The following is a 21,638-nucleotide window of genomic DNA, read 5'->3' as shown; positions in this document are numbered from 1 at the left end:
GTAATTTCAGCAACTGATTTTTGTAAAATGAAGGGGAAAAAAAAGTCCCAATAGGCAATTTACATTTGCAAGCACCAGGCTGCAGAATTCATCACCTTCTTCTTAAAAAAGTAGCTAAAACTTAATGAAATTATAATACCTTCTTGAGGTTAATTGTTCACAGTCATCTCTAGTCATATCTTGTTCCTCCTTCCATTTTTACCATGTCAAATATTTCAGTACTTCCCACCACAAACCATTGAAAATGATCATTTATGTTTATTCCACTTATTTCTCCAGCGAGCCAGATGATTTGACCAGGAGCTCCAAGTACCATTTGAAAAGTCAAGTCTTTAAAAACCTTCAGTGTTTTCAACACTTGGTTAGAAAAAAGGTAACAACTACTCATAATTATCCAGCTTATGTGCTTTATGGTGTCTTTTCAAAATGAGAATACAAATCATTGTACATCAAATCAAAATAGTTAATATACATTTTATCTGGCACTTTCTAGAAATTAGGCGTTAAACATAAAATACCTTATAAATTTATATAACAAAAATAAATGTTTATATTTTAATCTCAGATAGATTACCTTAGGGGAGCAGTTCGTGTATGAAATCCCACACGGCCGGTGTGGCAGCGGGGATCATCAGAAATACACATTCAAGTTCACAGCCCTTGGGAAATGGAAGCCGTGGCTGCCATCCAAACACGTGGTCTGTGTCCCAACATAGAGATTAAGGCTCTCTGTTTTGGAGGAATGAGCTCTGGGCTAAAAGAAGTATGGAAGTACCGCGATATTCATTGAAAATACTGAAAAGGCTCTGAAGAGTTTCAAATACTGGGGAAAAAACCATTTTGACTATAAAAATAAAATAAAGCATCTAACAATGACTTCAAGTACTTTGGGAGAGGCTGCTGACATGGACTGCCCAAATCGGAAGGAATGAAGAGCTAAGAAGCTCCAGGGGCATCTCCAACCTTACCCACCGGCCGGGCCCGGTTCCCAGGGGCAGCTGCTGGAAGGGGACTGGGGAGCGGCAGGAAAGCAGCAACCACAATTTCTTACCATCGAAAAACACCCACGTTGAAGGCAAAGGCCAGGCTGGTGGGAGAATATCCTTGGAATGAACCATGATAAATCGGAAGATTTCAAGGGGAAGAAAGCCATTCATTTTACCATTAGTAGCAGGCAGCAGAAAGGGGAGAGAGGGAGAGAAAGCCGGCTCCTGTGAGTGGCAGTGTTTCAGGCAGGTCAGCTGTGATTTTTGATGAGTGCTGTTCTTCCTTGCTGGGTGGCTTTCTTCACAAAGAGGGTGAGACCACTGACAGCTGGGATCCTTCCAGAGGGTGTGGGTATATGAGGGAAGTGTGCTTGGGTGTGCCAGGGCCCTGGCAGTACGGTGTGTGCCTCACTGTTCCCCAAACTGAGAAGCAGTTTCGGCACCTCCAGTCACCTTCCATTTCCGAAAGCAGCATATGAAGCGTGGTTGACACCGCTTCTTGTCTCTGCAGCAGCGCCGGCCGGTCCTATGCTGGCTGGGCTGTCTCCCGGGCTGCTAGAGCCTGGTGATGTCTCGGCATTGCTGCAGGTCCCCGATGCTCTCGTAGTCATTCTCCTTGGGGAAAAGGCCCTGGTGGCTGTTGGTCTCTGGGGCAGCCTTCTCTTCCTCTCTGTTTAGAGTCTGTATGGCTTCGTAATCTGGCTCGGGCTCCTCGCCGCTGGGCCTCCCTGCTGCTGGAAGAGTGCTGACGCTGTTGGGAATTTTCTCAAAGTCTTTAAGAGTAGCATAGAGATCGTTACAGGAAGAGGGCGACCTCGGAGCGGCTCCTTGGATGGAGGTATAGGTGGACTCTGGTGCTTTAAGTGACTGTCCTGATTTGTTCCCTGGCTGTCCTTTTTTATGCACTGATGAATACATTGCCGAGATCTAGAAAACAAAGGGTGAAGTGAATAAACATGTTTCAAGCTTGATTTCTCCCTCCCCCTTTTTAGTGATAAGCTAGATTTTTAGGACTATGGGGGTGTGTGTGTGTCCCTTTAAGACTTTATTGAGATATTATTGACACACAACACATATAAGTTTAAGGTGCGCAATAGGATGATTTGATACACATATTGTGAAATGATTACCACAATAAGGTTAGTTAACAACTCCATTATCTTAATTGCCATTTTTTTGGTGTGTAGTTATAATATTTAAGTTCTATTCTCTTAACAGCTTTCAAGTATATAATACAGTATTGTTAATTCTAGTCACCATGCTGTACATTATATCCCCAGAACTTATTATGGATGGAAGTTTGACCCTTTGACTAACATCTCCCCATTTCCCCCAGTCCCCAGCCTGTGGCAACCACCATTCTACTCTATGTCTATGAGTTTGGCTTTTTTAGATTCCACATATATGTGAGAACATACAGTATTTGTCTTTCTCTGTCTGACTTATTTGACTTAGCATAATGCCCTCCAAGTCCATCTATGTTGCTGCAAGTGGCAGGATTTTCTTCTTCTTTACAGCTGAATACTATTCCATTACGTACGTATGTGTGTGTGTATAAAATTACATTTTCTTTATCCATTCATCCCTTGATGGACACGTGGGTTGTTTCCATGACTTGGCTGTCGTGAATAATGCTGCAATGAACATGGGTGTACAGATATCTCTTCAAGACAGAGGTTTCACTTCCTTTGACTGCATACCCAAAAATGGGTTCTTCATTATCTGTGCTAATCCTGGAGTACGTAACTACAGGACAATTACATGTGTTATCTACAACTTTGTAAGTAGCATAATTCTATGAAAACCAGGTCCTCTCTGGGTCTCCTGAGGGCTTTTAGGAGAGCAGGTGGAGTGGGCAGCTCAAGACCCCCAGGACCTGACCACAGATCAGTTTTTATTTGATTTCTTTATCAGAATGATATTTCACCTGCAAAAAAGGTTTGACTGCTTCACGAAAAAGGGTAAAAAACACGTATTAGACCAGTGATTCTCAAAAGGGTGAGATTCAAACCAGCAGCAGCAGGATCTGGACATTTATTGGAAAGGCAAACTGTGGGGCACCACCCCAGAACCACTGAGTCACAAACTCTGGTGGGGGAGTCCCAGATGGGCTGATTCTGATGTCCACTAAAGTGTGAGAACCACTGAACTAGACTGTCTGATCCACTCTTCCTGCATCACAAAGATCTGAAGAGTAGTTCCTGGATTCTGGTTGGTCATATACCTATATCTGTCCGAGTATCGTTTTCCACTTTTTTTTTTTTTTTTTTACTTCATTGCATACTATTGGTTAAATATACATTTACAGACGGGGCTACATTTTCTTCAGTGGGAAAATTCATTCTTATTTGAAACCAGCCAACTCAGAAATAAAACTAGGAGACAATCAACTTATGGGATGCTCTTTCCTATGGGAAGAGCGGGCTATTTTCCAAGCACACCTACTCAGTCTCACTAATGTACCTCATGTAGCCACAAATATCAGGAGAGATTTCATTTTCTTTGATAGAAAAATGGATGATAGAGTAAATGGACTGATTAAGGGATTTGGGAGGTATTGTTTTATTGTTAGAAATCATGTTTGGAAATAGGTAAGAATATCCTTCATTACCTGTATTTATCTTTGCCACAGCGATTGATTTATTCAAACACCCAGGAAATAAATGAACATACTTCCTGACAGATGCTTGGCTTTGCAAGTACAGGGAGAGATGTCCTGTTCTCACACGTCTCACATACTGTGCAGGAAGCTTCCAGCTGGCCTCCAAAGCTTCTTAAGACACGCCTGCCGCATGTTAACTGGTCATTTGCATGAGGACTTTTCACTACAGGCTGGTGGCTCAGATTTGCCAGGCCTTGACAAGCCAAAGGTTTTGAGTCAGAGAAATAATCTTTGGGAAACTCTTGCCCTGTTGATCTGACCATTTTCAGGACTGTTAAATTAACATTCTCACCTTAGAGGTTTTAGGGAAAATATTACTCTCAAAATGAAGAATTAGAATTTCTTTCCATTTAGGAAGAATTAAAAAAAAAAATCCTCTGCTTTTCATAGGGAGGTACAAACATATGGAATTTTTTATTTATAAGGTGTTCCAAGCCAAAAATGTGGACAGATTATAAAGGGGTAAGTCATGGATGACAGTGATGAAGGGAACCAGCATCCTAGACATTTATTCCTCACCTTCAGGGGTAACATCAGGAGGACAAACACACCTTTACCTGTGAGAGTAATGAGAGTTGACCCCTCTCCACCATTTCTGTTTCTCTTCCCTACTTTCTTCCCCATGGTCCCTGCCATTAATGCCCCCCACTCTTTGTAAGTACTTGGGTCTTCTTGGTCTTTATAATCTTTTTTTTTTTTTTTAATTGTAGGCTCTTTCATTAACTTACAACTCAATATTATCTCTGAGCATGAACCAAATGTGCAGAAGATGTCATTTGAAATTTGAACTCTTATCAACGTTTCTCAAGTCTTCTAATATTCCTTTTGAATATCTGTCTCCTACGACTATTATTTTTATTTTGTATAAATAAAAGGTTTCTCTTCAAGCCCCCTTGCTATTTAGCTTTGCAATTTTTCTCTTTAAAATCTTTCATCATTATTATTCAGTCTGTAAATTGTTATTATGGTCTCATAAATTACTCCATTTTCCCCATTTCTCTTTTTATATTCAACCCTTCCCCCATCATTCTGTTAAATTGGGATAATAGTACTTAAAATTCAGGTCTCAGTTTCAGTCTGGACTGTCTAACATTATATTACATGAATATAAAAATAAATGATTTCCATATTTATTTTTTCTAAATCTTCTTCCTAAAATGAATATACAGGAATCATAGGTCTTTATTCTATGTTAAACATTCATCAGTATAACAAGGTCCTATTTTCAAAAGCCACAAACAAATGTAAGATAAGAAGAAAAGTAACTTAAAATTTTACTGTCTCAATTTATTTTAAAGGATTAGTTTCCAAATCTTTTATATTCTATTTTCTTCCCCCCCCCCCCCTTTTTTTTTTGGCCGCACGGCTTGTGGGATCTTAGTTCCCTGATCAGGGATTGAACCTGCGCCTTCGGCAGTGAAAGCACAGAGTCCTAACCACTGGACCACCAGGGAATTCCCATATTTCTTATACCAAATGGGATGGCTCCGGGACAGTGAAAAACGCTGGAGGAGGCAAAGGAGCTGCCACAGGCCCTGGTAGGAGGGTCCTGCCTTAGTCTCATGAGGGGAGGAGGGCCCAGTGGAGATGGAGAGGGGTCGGGGGGGTGCATGAAAGTTACTTTGGAGGTGGAACTGAAGGGACTTGTTACTGACTGCATCTGAGGACAGTGAGGAAAATGGGGTGTTAAGGATGACCCCAGGCTTTTGGCTTGTGCAACCTGGTGGATAGATGGCAGGTCCATTCCGTGGAGCAGGAAACATGGAGGGGCTTGGGCAACATCACCTAAGGAAAGCACTTCTGCTCCTTCAACTTTCAATGTGGGATTGTAGTCTAGCTTCATATTTTAATACTCAGAGTCCTATATGGGAGGTGATGTACCAGCATATGTACATTGCTTTTGTACATGTACAAAATTTACTAAGCTAGGCTTTCCAGAAAGAGGCTATATGTAGCTAGATAAATTAAGGTGTTCAGCTCTCTCTGAGTCTAGCTTGACATAATAACACAATAAATACTGGCTTTTACAATTTTAATGCTCACTGAAAGTTTAACCAGTGAATCTTTAGCCCTGGTGCTTGGGAGAATATATCATCCTTTCTTGCTGGTGGCCATGTCTGACTCTACTTCCAAGCTGGACGTGTACTTCCTGAAGTTCCCTGCTCTCAGCCTCCCAAATTCCTAAGCCCTTCTCCCTCTGTCTCCCAGCCTGGAGCACATTCTCTACACCCACCTGCTCCAATTTCCTGTATTTTCCAACCCACTTTTAACTTCCTTCTAAAGGGGACTTCCTGACTGATTAAAGCTCCCACACTTAACATTTCTCTCTTCTCATTCCTCTTTTCTCCCCTCCCCTTTCTATTTCTGTCTGCTCCTTCTTCCCTACTGAGTTTTCTTTACTTAGCTGACCTGTTCATCATGTCCTCTTTCTTGTCTTACCATCTGCCGGTCACTCTCTCTGAGCCATTATAAAGCCAACATCCCCAAACCTTGATCTCCAACCATATGCTTAAGAGGGTCCTTTAGCTTTCTCAGACAAAGGGTAACATGACAGTGCATTTACTCAAGGAAGGAGGTGCTATTCTCTATTACATGAGCTTTCTGGTTATTTAAAAACTAACAAAACTCACCTCTTCTTCTGTGAGAGTTGGGTCTTCTTCCCGGGACTTGTATGACAACGAACTAAATCTCTGTTAGAAGAAACATAAACCAAGAGAAGGGAGTTTGAAATCAATAATCTAACCTTTCTTGTACATATGCTTTGATACATCTATATACAAAAATGTTTTCAAATGATTTTTAGAGAAGAAATTATTTTTTACCAAGAAATTATATAAAGCACCTGAAGAATAAACATGTAAAAAGTATGTTTTTGCATACCCAGTAGTATTACACTTAGAGAAACTTCTTCTGATTTTTTATTTGAATCCGTAGGTACAAATAAAACAAACAGTTATGTAGACTACTGTTTCAATTCCTAATTGTCACTGAAAGATTGATCATCAATGAAAGATGGAAAGACTGATTAAGAAAAAAACATGGTTTCTTTATCAAATGCCTGAATTTTATATTTCTACAGTTTGCCTGAGCCATCAGGAAGATTCTTAAGTCATCTGGAAACTTTTCACAGCTAGTGGGGAAATCAGCTCACGTTTTGTGGCTTGCTCCCTGCCTCATTTCTCAATGATTTTGTTTCCTGGTTCACTGATTCTGTCTCTAACGCGTCTCCTGCCTGAATTCTTGCTGACTGCAACAAACACGGATTCTTCCAAGCCTGCCCCAGATCCCTGACCTCCCTGCCCCGACCATGTCGTCCCCCCGACCTCACTCCTCACTCTCCCAGCTACACCTCGGACTTCTCTTACCCTAAACAGCCACCCCACCATCCCATCTCCTTGCAATCCCCTTCAGACCAGCACTCCTCGATCAAGCTCACTCCTCCCATAACCCAGTTCCTACAATCCTGCAAAACTTTTTTCCGTGTGTCGCTTCTCCTTGGCGTCCTTCCTTTCTGCCCTGTCAAACCCCACTGTCATACTTTAAATACTCCACTCCCTTCCTGGTCACTGGTGAACTCATCCCTCAAGTGAGTCCTTAATGCTGCTCTGAATCCTTCTATCACCTGGTCCCTGGTCTCCTAGCTCCCTACTTCACATCTTGCCCTCTCTTCCCAAACTCCCAACACCTCCTCACCCATCCTCATCCTTAGCTGAGGACCTTGAGAAAAGTGAAGGAAACAAGAGAAATTTCTATAAACTTTTGCCTCTCCCACCTGCCCCCAGTCTCTGCGTTCATGCATCTTCCTTCCTGTCAGTTGCCACAGATGAACTTTCCATGCTTCTCCTTATAAGGTGATCCCTTCCTCCTGTGCACTAGATTCTGACCCCTCACACCCACTCATGGATATAAGCTCCAGCATCTCTCCCATTCTGTCCACATCATCAGCTTTCCCCTCTCTGTGGAGTCATCCCCACCCATGTAAAAACAGGCTATTTATTCTAAAAACAAAACCAATCCACCCTTCTTCCAGTTCTATTACTCCTTCCTTTATAGTAAAACCTCTTAAGAGAGCTGTCTAAAAAAGTCACTCAAATAACTTTTCTCTTCCTATTCTCTCTCTAAACCCATTTCAGTCCAGTTTCTGCCTCTTCACTTCAGTGAAACTGCTCTCGTCAAGGACACTGATGTCTACCGTGTAACTGATCTCTCCTGACCCACCTGCTGCATCTGATGCAGGGGTCACTCCTTCCTCCCTGAAAGTTTGCCCTTGGCTTCTAGGACACTGTACTTTTCTGTTTTTCTCTCCTATTTTGCTCTCTTCTGCTGGTTCCTTTTCTTTCCTGGACCTGTTTCCTTGGAACTCTTCTAGGTCCCATTCACACGTACTCATGCAGTGATCTCATCTGATGTCAGCTTTGAAGACAAATGTCTGCTGCTGACTTCTAAATGTACAAACCCAGCCCAGGCCCTTCCTCGTAAACCTGTCCCTCCATCCAGCTGTTCTCTGACATCTCTACTTGGATGACCAATATCTATCTCAAACCAATATGTCCAGCCCTGAACACCCAAGTTTCCTCCCAAATCTGCTCTGCCTACGGTCCTTTCTACTTCAGTTAATGGCAATTCCATCCTTCCAGTGGCTCAGGCCAAACCCTGGACTCGTTGCTTCCTCTTTCTTTCATCCACATCTGGTCTATCAACAAATCTCCTGGCACTAGTTTAGTGTCTCTCGTTACTTCTGCCGCTCCTGCCCTGATCCGAGCCACCTTGTTTCTTGTCTTGCTTATTAGAATGGCTACCCAATTGGTCTCCTTGCTTCCATTCTTCATAGGTGAATTTCAGCTCCATCAGAGGGATCCTTTCCAGACCCAGATTAAGCCATGCTTCTACTCAAGGCTTTCGAGTGACCACACTGTATTCAGATTATAAGCCGAGGCCATACAGGGTTGGGGCCCTGCTTACCTTTCTTCCTACTCCTCTTAGCGTTGCTCTCCCCTCTCCAGCCACGCCCACCCCTTCCTCTTTCCTGGAGAGGCCGGGCCTGCTCTGGCCTCAGGATCTTCACACTGGCCATTCCCTCTACTTCATTTGCTCTGTCCCCCCAAAATGTGTACCAACTCACTGTCTCACTTCCTTTAACATTTTGTTCAAATGCCCCTTCACAGCCAGGCATACCCTGACCACTCTATTCACAACTGTGCTCCCACCCAACTTTCCCAATCCCCCGGGTTCTGTTCTAATTCTTTCCTTTAAACTTTAAAGCCTTCTAAGATACCACATACTTTACTTACATACGTATTTATGTCTCTATCTCCTCACTAAAATGTAAGCTCCATGGGGGCAGAGATTTTTGTTCATTTATATGTTTTGTTCACTAGTGTATTCCCAGCACCTATATCATGTGGCTTATAGTAGGTGCTCATTAAAATCTTTTTGCAAATAAATGCATGAATATTAAACATTTCAAGTTCTCCCAATCACTTAAAATTAGGATGGTTTATATGGAGATGATGGATTATTCATTCCTGTATTACTATAGAAAGGTAATCTGCTTCCCAGATGGATATTTCCAGTTTCTAATGTGACATCTGGAGAATTGCTTACTTAGCAGTGGTTAGACAGTCAACTCTCTTATCTTTCAAATGCTTGTAAGTAAAGTTTTAACTGCTTTAGGCAGCATAAATGTCACATTAGTTTTATTATCTTTAGTTATACAAAGGGCAAAAAATTAGGCTGCATTTTTGCATTTTACAAATATATTCACAAATACTTTACTGAGGCTCTCAATGGCTGACTTTACGGGTAAAACGAAAAGCTGAAATGCATTCAGAGAAGACTACACAGAATGACTCCTTGGTATAAGCTATATAACCCTAGCCAGGCCTCCCCTTTTGATCATGAACGCCACAAGTTTTTCAAGGCTACTATTGACTGACTAGCCCCTACTTGGCCTTCCTACCAAAACTTGAGAAGAGAACTCTACTTTTTTCCCTGCAGAGAATGGAAATTAGATATCAGTTGCCTAAAGAAGGTAGGGGCTAGTTTAAATCCCAAGGAAATGCTGACAGCCGGAGATGTGAATCCCAAGCTACTGTGGCTCAGACATCAGCTTATGAGACACCCACGGAGAAGGCTCGGGGATTGTTAGTACATTTTAGAGCTCCGTTGAATAGCTACACTTAAGAGCTACAGATTATTATTTAGAAATTGTCACAAAATAAAATCTCTTACTTGATTCATATAAAAGTCTATACATAATCAGATACGCCCAGTGGCACCTGTGAACTGGTCCCCTCTGCCGGTTCCTGTGCTCTGATTTCTGGGACCCGGGGAGGGGGGAGATCACCCCACTGCCTTGGGCTGGTAACAAGTGGAAGAGGCTAAATGGGTGGCAAAGAGTCTCGTCTTTCCAGTTTTTGGTCTTCAAGATGAAGAAAATAATACTTGCCCCAATTAGACATGATGCAAAAACTGGAAAATATCCAAGGAAGGTGCCAAGAGAGAAATAGTTTGTAAACATGAGCTTTCAGTATTTTATTACTTGGAGGGGGAAAAAAAAGTCAAACACAGCTTACACGAAAACAGCATCCACCATTCAACGCACGTGAAGGTGCTAGCATGTATTCCTTAGAAAAACGTGCAAGCAAAAGCCCCAGGATCAGCTAGACGCCCAATTGTGACAAAAGCTCTGAAACCAATGTGCCGGAGCCCACCTTGTTGGTTTCACTGGTCCCCTCGGCGGCTCCTTCTTCTCCTGCTTTACTCTCTGCCTGCTCCTGAAGGTTTTCATTTTCATCCAGAAGTTTAATGGGGACAGGGGGTGGCGCCTCCTCTTCTGGATCACATGGATTTCCAAGAATACTCTCTGCATTAGCACTTTGTTGACACTTTTTGTTTCTGTCCACAGAGGCGTATTCGGCAAAGTCTGTTTTGCCACTGGCCTGGGGCCCCAGAAGCTCCTTCACAGTGGAAGTTGACTTCGACCTGCTGCTGTGGCCCCGAGCCGAGTGGGCGGCGGCCGTCACCTCCTTAATTTCTTTCACGGTTTCATACAAGCAGTCCTCCACCATATTTTCTTGTGAGGCACTGTCCTTGAGCACTTCATACGGCCCCTCCATCCCCAGACCCTGGTCCCCGTCCGTGCTTTCTCCATTGAGCGTCGTGTCCACTTCACTCTCAGGAGGAATTCTGGGCAACTCCCGGCTCTGATGACACTTTGGCTTCCCTGTGCTGTCCTGGGAGTCCAGCAGATCTGAAGCTGAGGTCTGGACTTCCTCGTAATGCTGCATGCAGGTCATGGTGCTGTCTTCTGAAAGAACTAAAGCAGTGGGAGTATTAAAAGTGGAGGAAGACAATTTCTGACATAATTATTACAGTGAATCAGATGATGTCAAGTTAGGTGAAATCAAGGTGCTGGTTTTTTATTTGACTTGAGGCTGTAAATTACAGATGTTTTGACTGTTAGTGGATATTCTTATTTCAATCACAGTGTAAACTAAAGCCATCCATTACATCTTTCCAATACAGTATTTAATAAATCGTCTTGGCTATCAATTTGGGTCACAGTTATACAGTATTTGTTGTTACTCCTGATGGGCCTCTTGTAGGCAGTGTCCAAAGTAACCAGAGGATGAAAGTGACACTGCATAGGGCCAAACTGTGGGAGGCTGGGCTCCAAAGGGGGGGCGTGTGTGGCAGTCACTCTCCCGGCCCTACTGGCCTCCTCTTGTGTGGAGGGAATACCTGGGAGCCATCCATCCCCCTTCACAGGTCACTTTGTTTGACAGACAATGGAAACAATGGGGCAAAAATGTGCCCAAAGCAGTATCCCAAAGGGTCCGCCTGCCCTGTGCCTCTTTCAAGCTCTTCCTTCCATCTTATTGGCTCCCGGCACCAACATTTTTACCTCAAATTAGAAAATTAGTATTTGAAATTCTTAGATTGCTACAGAAATGTTACTGCGTGGAGACATTCAGTCATCCCTTTGTCAAATGTTTTTTGAGTGCCTCCTAGGTGCCAGGGATGGTTGAAGTGCTGGGGATACATCATTCATCAATGAGGTCCAATGAGTACCCTTTGGGTACTTACACTGCAGTGAGCCAGTTATTAAATTACTGTCTCTCCACTGTATGTTCTTTATATACTATATATTCTTTATATATATAAGTGTATGTAAGTGTAAATATATACTTAAACATGTATTTGTACTGGTATATTCATATATATTTACTTTATATAATATATATATTCCTTATATATCGTATATATTCTTTACATCTGTGTGTGTGGGTTTATGACTTACAGTTTTTAACCCACTTGTTTTTACTGACTAGACTGGGATTCTCTAAGACCCTGGAGTCCAGAACAGTGTCTAATGCATGGTTGACCCCACTATGCTTTTACATGGAAAACTAAATAAGTGAAAGAAGAAATAAAGTGCTCACTTCTTGTCCTGAAAAAAAAAAAAAAAAAAAAGACTACTTCTCTTTAGGGGGACTAGAAATAGTGTCCCTGAAGAGTATCTGGGGAAAATGATAATGGATCACTCGTCGGAAGTTACCATCACTACCCACTGTGTTCTAAATACTTGATCATCAAGGAGAGGGTGAACTTTTGCCCTCTGGATTTAGATGTCTGTGTCATGGCGGACAGAGAACGGGCACTGGAGTCTGAAGCCTCCGGTGTCAATCCTGACTGTCCCACAGTTTCCTTGTCTGTAAATGGAGGTAAGAGGAGGATTTGCTACACCAGGCGAAAGCGCTCTGTAAACTGGGGAGTGGAAACGTAGCTGTGACTTTTGTCAGCAAGCACATCCTGGGCGTGAAACAGGCAGCGTGCAGAGTGGTCCTAAGGGTGTACCCAGGAGTCAGATCGAGGGTTCAAATTATAGATCCCCAGAGCACTGACCATAACATCTTAGGCAAGTTATTAACCTGTCTGTGCCAGACAGAATAATGCGCACCCCCTCCCCAAGGCATCCACGTCCTAATCCCTGGAGTCTGTGAGTGTGTTTCACTCCACGGCAAGGGAGGAATTAAGGATACTGATGAACTATCAGCTGATCTTGAGATGGGGAGGAGCCTGGGGCATCCAGGTGGGCCCGGTGTAACTATGAGGGTCCTTGTAAGTGAAAGATGGAGGCAGGAGAGTCGGAGAGAGACTTGAAGATGGAGAGAAGTCCAGGACCAAGGAATGCAGGAGGCTTCTAGCAGCGGAAGCAGGCAAGGAACTAGATTCTCCCCTAGAGTTTTGGGGAAGAAGCGCAGCCCTGCTGATACTTTGATTTTAGCCCAGGGAGACCCGGTTCAGACTCTGACCTCCAGAGCTCCAAGTTAATAAACCTGTGTTCTTCTAAGGCACTAAGTTTGTGGTAATTTGTTGCAGCAGCAATGTTTCAGTTGCCTCATTTGTAAATTGTGAAGAGTAATAATCCCTACCTTACAGGGCAGTAATATTAGCCATAGTAATCTTATAGTTGTTAGCATAAATGAGTTAGTACACACACAAATCTTAGAGCAATGACACACAGAAGCCAATTCATAGATATTAACTTTTCATCCAAATGAGATTTTTTTGGCTAAAACTGGTAGTAATACAAAAGGTGAGCAAGAACCAACACATTTCCTAGTTTTTGAGCTACATTTTCTGAACCCTAGCCTTTCTCAGGTGATGGGGCCTGCATGGAAAGCTGGTATTTCTGCAGAACTTACTGTCACCGTTGGTGAGTGCCCCATTCTGTTCGCTGCTGGCAGGTGCGTCTGTGGCCAGGCTGGTAACTGAACGGCTGAACATCTCCTTGTCGGAAGGCTGCAAGAACAAAGGCACCAAAAGAATCAGACTGCGTGGCAGAGGGGAATATCCACGGCTTTTTTGAGGGGGGGGGGGTATTTTTAAAAATTAATTAATTAATTATTTTTGCCAAACCACACAGCTTGTGGGATCTTAGTTCCCCAACCAGGGATTGAACCCTGGCCCTCGGCAGTGAGAGAGCAGAGTCCTAACCACTGGACCGCCAGGGAATTCCCTCCATGGCTTCTTCTAAAAATTAAAACAACAACAACAAAACCCAAATCCGCTGCTTAGATTTAAATTAAGTGAAACGAAATAAAATCGAGTTCCTCAGTTGTACCAGTCACATTTCAAGGGCTCAATGGCCACACGTGGATCGTGGTTACCCTATCAGGGCAGTTACAGAACACTTCCATCTTGGAGGAAGGTTCTATTGGACAGGGCCGTCCTGGGAATCTTCCGAGGCCGCCATTCACAGAGCTTCCCATCTGGTAATGACAAATAGGCTATGGCAGGTTGTGGGCTATCAGGTCCCTTAGCTCAAGGTGAGGGGGACCAGAAGCCCCAGGGCTGATCAGAATCAGCTCCAGCAGAGAGAGGCCTCATCCTTCTCCCAGGGGTGCCGGAAACGTTACCCTTTTTAAGGGTGTGTCATGTCGAGGAAAACATCACCTTTGTCATCTGAAGGGAAGGGACTTAAATCTGATCAAAGATAATGTCACTGATGTCTGAGACTCATAATCAGCCAAGTCTCTGCTTCAAGGTTCACCAAAACCATCATATGCTAAAAAGTAGGTTTGCAAACCTTTCTTATTCTCACAAATTCAGGACACTTGGAGGGAAGAATGGCATTGATTGTTTTCTACTGGGCTAGCACGGGTGGACAGTACATGGCATGATACGCCAGGCTGAGCTACAGCTATGACTAGTCTGAAGGTAAGTTGGTAGCTCACATATTTCTTGAAATATGCAGCTGGTCCCACGTAGCAGCTGAATCACTGCTGATATGATCTCTTCCCCCATCCCGCTCATGGAATGCACGGCCTGCGGGACCGAGGAGGCCACACCGGACCGTGTTCCAGGAGTCCACCTGGGAAGTTCTGATGTAAATAGCACCACAACCTTGGCTAGCTGGCTTCACAAATTCTCTGACTTGGGAACCAAATAATAATAACAGAGAGCAAATAGCTCATGCTGCATCATGATCCAAACGTTTACTGGGAGTTAGCTATTTCAATCCCGTGCAGCCCATGAGATGGGTCGTTGTGTTTGGTTGCAGGGCGGCTGCAGACACAGGTGCCCATGCACAGAAATGACGTCACCCCTGGGCAGGAGTCAGCTGTGGGGGAGGACGGCTCCCAGGTGGGCCCATAACAGCACAATCAATCCGTCACAGCTGAATTATCGTACTCTAGGCTCTCGCCACCATTTCTTCTCTTAGCTTCTACGAGAAAACGCCTGCTGGAGCTCCAAACACAGAAGCCAGGAGGGAGCCTCTCTCTCACTGCAGCTTCAGATGCAGCCATGGGAAACCCCCGCCGGCCTTTTTCACCTTAGGATTTAAAGGCAGCTCCTCTGGGGCTGTGGAGCGATCGGTGTGTGTCGGGGTGTGTGTCAGAGCCGGGATCAGGGGTGGGGAATGCTGGCTGACTACAGGGACTTCTCAGGCCTGGGATGGAGACTCTGCAAGTTGTAGAAAATTGAGAAGCTAGGATAGAAGCTTGTAAAGAGAGCCATGTGATGTGTGTGTGCAAACGTGCTCTAGCGTGCACTCCCTTGCTCACACATTCCTATGAGAGAGGCTATGGGGGGCTATTAATGAAGGACACTGCACAGGGAGAGTCAGATCTTCCTTTTATCCACCCGCCACTCTCTTCCCGTCTCACCCAGGGCTGCTGCTGGGCGTCAGCAGGAGAGCAGGAACCGAAGGGCTAGAACAGAGGTTCTCACACCTGAGCAAACATCAGGATCACCCGGAGGGCTTGCTCCCAGCCCCCCCCCCCCAACCCCCCTGAGTCTTCTAACAAACGCCAAGTGGTGCTGTTGGCCCAGGCCATGCTTGAGAACCGCTGCTCTAGAAGGACAACAGGAGGGGAGGGTGATGGAGATGGAAGCCTCTCCCCCAGTCCCACCTCTCCCGCCCACGGGCACCAAGGAGAGTGGGAAGGGGAGGAAAGCTGGGGCCTGGGACCTGCACGTGGGAGGAGCCACAGTGGAGGCACCACCTCCTCTCCCACCTGCCCTCTGGGTGCCTGCACAGCGGCAATCCAACAGAGGCGCTGGGGGCAGGTGAGAAGTGGGGACATAGACAACCAGAGACTGCAGTGTGTGTGTGGGGGGGGTGGTGAGCCGCCTGCATACAGAGATGAAAGGAAGGAACTCCCCAGGGGCTCCCAGGAGAGGATGGCTGACCACTTCGCTGCCTGGCCTGGAAGAATCCTGCAATCATAGGGCAGGGCGCCCGGGACGCCTCCTGGGTGAGCTTGGAACCAGACTGCTGGCTGCGTGTTTCATACCAGACCTCACACGACATAACTTCACTCATCCATCTTTCCTTTTTGCCCCTTCTTCCTCCAACCAGTTTATGTCTGATCTTGAGAAATTATGTCTGGGACAGGAAGCATCTTCACCGTTTCAGCCTTGAGAATATGAGGGCGGCCCCATCCCCAGCTGCTGGAATTGCTCAGCCAGTTAAGGGCATGGGCCTGAGGGGAGAGAATGAGGTGGGACCAGGACGCCCAGGTTGCTCCCTATCTGGGTGGATCCAAGAGGCCCGCGGGGCTCGATCAGGACCCTTTAGGACACAGAGCAAGGAAACCCAGCAAGGCCAGGCCACATCTAGGATGCTGGGGGCCCCAGGCTCCAGTTAGCTTAATGATCAGCTGTTACAGGTTGAATTTTATCCTCTCCAAATTCCTATATTGAAGTCCGAACTCTCAATACCTTAGACTTGACCTCATTTGGAAACAGGATCGTTGCAGATGAAACAGGTTAAGATGAGGTCATATCAGAGGCCTTAACAAAGGGGAACTTGGACAGAGACAGACACACATAGAGGGAAGACGGTGTAAAGAGTCACAGGGAGAACACGATGTAAAGGCAGAGATCTTCAAACCAAGCATCACTAAAGGCTGCCAACCGACCACGGGAAGCTAGGAGAGCGGCCTCTAACAGATGTGCTCTCACAGCTCTCGGAAGCAACCAACCCTGCTGCCACCTTAATCTCGAATTTCTAGCCTCTAGAACTGTGAGATGATAAATTTATTATTTAAGCCACTCAGTTTATGGTCCTTTGTTATGACAGTTCTAGCCAACCAATACACCGGCTGGAGCCCAGCAGAGGCAAAACAGAAACATCCCTGCAGTAGTTTGGAACTATCTGAGGATCTTTCCAGCGGTGGCACAATTGCATCCGTTTCAGAAGCTCTCCCAACAACCTGGCTAATTGCACAGGCCTCTAGCCACGGTGAATATAAACCTGCAGCAAGAGGACACTGCCCAGGCAGACAGTTAACTCTGGCTGAATTGCTTCCCTGGGTTTCCTTCAGGTTGTAAGCTTGTAGGGACCTGCTTTAGATAAGCGGCTGATGCTTTAAAGCTCGTGCACGTGTGCTCACCACGTTCATCAGGTTCTCATGGTCTCCGCTGTGCTGTCTCGGCTTCTTTTCTCTGAAACAGAAAAGGAAACATGGCTGTAACATCCAACGTGCCATCTAAAATCAAACATACACTCCCCTTTCCTATTCAAACTTTGATCAACATTTAAATAATCTCTCTTTTAAAAACCAAGTTTATTTTGCCAAGGAAGCAGAAGCCGGACAATTCATTCTACCCCTCCACTGCAGGCAGCAGGGTCCGAGGGAGTCAAGTCCTAGCAAGGGGCTGGTCACCTCTCTGGACCTCCCCTTCCTCCAGGAGTAGAAAATACAAGTTAACAAGAGGACTGGGGCAGTTTCCTGAGTAGAAACTGTTTATGTCTAGAATACTGGAATGAGTTTTTTGTTTTTGTTTTTTTTTTAAGGAAATCAACAATTCTCATCTCTTCATCTTTCTTAATTCAGTCTTTGCAAAGTCACACACTGCCATGGGATTGAGAAAATAAAGAAAATACAACTTTTGGCTTGTCGGGGAGGTTACATGCTCTCAGGATGAGTCATATGTACTTGCAGTCCATGGAAAAGTCCATCGAGTAAAAATAGAATTTATTTTTACTCGGGACAGGCTAAAGAAAGCCATCATACTAGAGGCTACCTTTCCCATAGATGTATAAGGCAACAGTGACACCTAGTGGGAGCATAAATAATTGCAAGGCAGGCCCTCCCAGGCCCAGGAGAACAAACACTCCTCTAGTTTTGCTTCTATTTCTTCAGCTTTCTGATCAGTTAGTCTCTCTCCCAGCCCTGGAGTCCTGGATCCAAACCGGGCAGGGATTTGGAGGCTACTTGTGTTCAGGGAGTCTGGATTTTCCCCTCTTGACAGAGACTTTACGGCACAAAGCCACATCCAGACTTTTAAGTGACACTTGTCCAGTCTCTTCCAAGGTTATTGAGAAGAGTTTGGAAGAGGGCTGGCTGTCAGCTGGTCTTCACTGGCTCCCAGCAGCAGCCCTCACCAGAGAGCTGCATATGTTGTAACAATGTCTGAACACCTGGAAAATCACTCTTGGTTAGAAAGGACTTTGCTTCTCTCCAAGCAAAGATCTCCTTTTTTTTTTTGGTGGAGGGGTTACACATTTTATTGTATATGAGGGAGACAAAGAGGGAGGAAGGGGGGAGGGGAAAGAGAGAGAGAGAGAAGTATAATTCTAAAATAAGACAAGATGGTTATTTCATACACAGAATGTTTCTCTTGCAGAAAAAATGAATCTGTTTCTTAACAAACTGCAGTTCTAGATAACAAATCCTTAATAAAGTGACCCCCTGAAAGGTACAGAGCAGCAAAAATTCTTAGTAACTCTCAAATTGCAGCAAAAAAGAGTATCTTTAATGCACATGATACTTAGATTTCCAAATGTCCACAGATGGAAAAAGACAATACACATTTTGACAAGGGTGTGCTCATAAGAATAGCAGAAATTTCTTTCTGGGAAGTTTCATACATAAGGGCTCTTCCAGGTGCTCCCCAGGAAAATCAGATGTGGCTTTTCACTGAACTAATAAAAAGTGTCCTGGGCTCCTTTGAGGTAGAGAAGTCAGTTAATCTAACATACGAGTTTCTGGGAACGTCTATGCAGTGAGATGCCATTCATCACAGGCTTTTTATATAGAAAGTCTTCTGGGTCCAGGGAACATGTTATTTTAAGGCTCTAGTAGACATGCACTGCTCTCACCTGTCACAACTGGAGCACAGAAAGATGAGGAAGGTGATGAGGAAGAAGGTGGCCACAGCTGCCAGGCTTCCCCACAGGGTGATCTGCATTTGTCCCCCACTCAGCAAGCTTCCCTCGGGTCCCATAGTGGGTGGGAAGTGGCACAGGCTGCTGGATTTGGTCAGTCCTTCCAAGGTGGCGACATGGGGGCAGAGGGCTGCGTCCTCCTGCAGAGAGAACAACGTGTGTTTTGACAACTTCTCGCGTGAAATGCCAGAATCTGGGAGTAAGTTCCTGGTGGGGCGTGGGGTGGAGGGGGTGTTTGAGCAGAGCAGGGAGGTGTGTGCCGAATGCACTGGACTCGACTTGGAACTCCCTCTGGGCAAGTTCCCCTCTGTGGTCCAGGCCTTTGTTTTCTCACCCAAAACGCAAAGCAGGAGCGTGCAGTGCCTAGCGCAGTGTTTGAGGCAACGGATGTCTTGTTATTTGGATATGTTTGGGGATAGATTCTTAATGTCTTCAAATAAATTTAAGACTCCAAGTACTCCACAGCAAATGAATAAATGCTTATTTGGTTTCCCTTGTTTTTTTTTTGTTTTTGCCAGAACAGTGTAAAGCATTTATTACAGCTTTCACAAAAATGTAGTTTGCATCTTTCCCACCTGAATCCCCAACTCCCCAAACCTGCTTCTCTTCGAGAAGGTTTAAGGTCAATACAATTAATGAAATAGATGGTCTTTACATTCACCTTCATAAACAGTTAACTATTCTGAGTATGTGACTTTATTTTCAGGGCTGGCTTTCACTAAACTTTGTAAGCACTCAATAAGTCCACTTTCAAAGGGATGGCTGAAAGTCTACGCAAAGAATGCATCACCGGCAGCAAATAAGACCTATTTATAAACAACTACAAATTGAGTATAAAAGCTAGGACGTATTAGTATCCTGCATGTGCCTGGGACTCGAGTGCTTTCCTCATTTGATCACTGCCACCAGGCTGTGAAGAAGGCACGGCTAATCCCCATTTTGCAGAGACACTAAGTTCCCCAACGGTGTCACCGCGCTCAGTGGCGGCGGAGGATATGAGACCAGCCAGCTCTGACTCCAGCGCCAGTGGCCTCAGCCCCTAGAGGGCGCTCCTTCTCACTGGGGGCTACCGCTCCCCGGTCCAGCTACAGCGCTTCTAAATGAAAATGGCCAATGAGTTCTGTGAAATATTTTAAGACTTTTAGATTTTGAAAAACAGAGTGCTATATCAAATTAACAATGATCTCTCGTCAGAGATGCCTTGTTTAAAGAACATTTGCTTTGCACAATTCTAGAACATTCTCACTTAAACAGCCTTTAACTTCATCTCAAGATTCATGAATAAAGTCAGCAAATAAATATTTTTGTCATGATAATTCATCAAAACTCAAAACATTTTTTTTTCATGAAAAAGACGGTTGATGTTTGCATTTCCATTTGCTTCCCTAACAGACCTGGGACTGTTATGTAGCTATCAATGAGCATCTACATCAAGCCAGCACCTGGGGAGCTTACGGAGTCACTGTGGTTCAGCGAGACCAGATTTTCTCCAGGTGAAACATTTCACATTTATTTCAATATTTAAAGGTGACAAGTAATAAAAAGATGGAGAAAAAGAAATTTTATCTGCAAGCATGCAGAGAGATTTCTAGATGAAGTCGATTGCTTTCTATATGGCCTTGAACCAACATGAACACTTCTTAATGCTCTATAAATAAATAAATTACAACTTCCTGGGTAATACAGAACTTCTTTCTTCCTGTGTTGGTTATATATTATACCTATAAACACTACATGCATACAGTAATGGATGGTCAAATTGCCTTTGCCTGTTTGCCCCTGGACAGCTATAACTGAGTGAAAATCACCAGCACTTCTCTTATGATTTGTTGAAACAATGAATAATTCACTTTAAACTTAGACTACAAATTGGCACCACAAGTTATTAAAATGCATTCAAGCACATGAATGACGGGGACCTATGAATATATATGAAATACATTTTTATATCCAGATCCAGGTTCATGCATAACACGTTTTAGGAGGTACAAAAGATGTCTGTTGTGCAGGAGTTTGTGTGTTCCTTCTTTCCTTCACTCATTCATTCATACAATGATTTAATCAATGTCTATTTATAAAGTTCCCAGTTCTTAGAAAATAGTTTGCTGAGTGAATTATTCAAAAGGCACATATCTATCCAGCAGGCCCCTCTCTCCACCTCTGGTACACGTTTCTCTTTTCTCTTTCTCTCTCTCAACAGGGGGAGGCGACAGAATATAATGAATTATGTGGTGCTCCAACTAGCAGAACAGTGTGGGGAGAAAAAGGGTGAAAGCAGATTATTACCAGCTACTGAATAAAGGATGTAACTCAGAGAAAATGTGTCAAAACTCCCGGATCACTCCCCTTCAACCAGAATTTGCAGAAAAGCTACTGACAGAAATGCTTTTTTACAAAAGTCCTCATCGTGGACAAAAAAAATCTCACAGGGAAAAGCAAGATCATCATCTGGTACTGCTTCTGAGTCAGATTATCAATACATTGTACCCCTAAGGGCAAGGGCTCCAATTGTGTGGGCAGCTTCCACCTCTCAGGAACCTCTATGTGCAACTCGACCAGGAGCCACACAGGTCACAGATGCAGTGGCAGTGCAGCAGGAGCACCTCCCCTTGCAGGGGCCAGTGGTGTGCGGGGGTCTACACACACATGACCTCCCTCCCAGTGGGACTGTTCCAGTTTTAGAGAAGGTCTGCACCACCGGTACTCTCGTCTCCTGGTCTCTTTCTCTTTTTGGTCTTCTGTTTCCATAATTCTCCTGCCCATTTCTTCTCTGGTCATCTCCTTCTTAAATTTTCGTGGCTTATCT

The 21,638-nt window shown here is 44.4% G+C and overlaps 1 protein-coding gene across 3 annotated transcripts in view; it reads right to left on the bottom strand.

The window, feature by feature from the left end:
- Positions 1 to 484: 484 nt before the first annotated feature.
- Positions 485 to 21,638, bottom strand: part of PAG1 (phosphoprotein membrane anchor with glycosphingolipid microdomains 1) — a 134,045-nt gene continuing 112,891 nt past the window's right edge. For 2 of the 3 annotated variants that reach the window (XM_059901542.1, XM_059901543.1), the window contains exons 4-9: positions 18,767 to 18,972; positions 17,055 to 17,106; positions 13,359 to 13,455; positions 10,362 to 10,966; positions 6,279 to 6,338; positions 485 to 1,913 (exon numbers count right to left, since the gene is read on the bottom strand). In XM_059901542.1, the coding sequence (XP_059757525.1) occupies positions 1,542 to 1,913; positions 6,279 to 6,338; positions 10,362 to 10,966; positions 13,359 to 13,455; positions 17,055 to 17,106; positions 18,767 to 18,891 (1,311 nt within the window). In that variant the 5' untranslated portion in view covers positions 18,892 to 18,972 and the 3' untranslated portion in view covers positions 485 to 1,541. Of the gene's footprint in view, positions 1,914 to 6,278; positions 6,339 to 10,361; positions 10,967 to 13,358; positions 13,456 to 17,054; positions 17,107 to 17,269; positions 17,345 to 18,766; positions 18,973 to 21,638 lie in introns of those variants that run through there. The other variant, XM_059901541.1, reaches the window with a different exon arrangement.

Source organism: Balaenoptera ricei, chromosome 17 (genome assembly GCF_028023285.1).
Source record: "Balaenoptera ricei isolate mBalRic1 chromosome 17, mBalRic1.hap2, whole genome shotgun sequence".
In the NCBI taxonomy this organism is placed as follows: Eukaryota; Metazoa; Chordata; class Mammalia; order Artiodactyla; family Balaenopteridae; genus Balaenoptera; species Balaenoptera ricei.
Note: the sequence above shows the minus strand (reverse complement) of the source record. Positions and strands in the feature narration are given on the sequence as shown.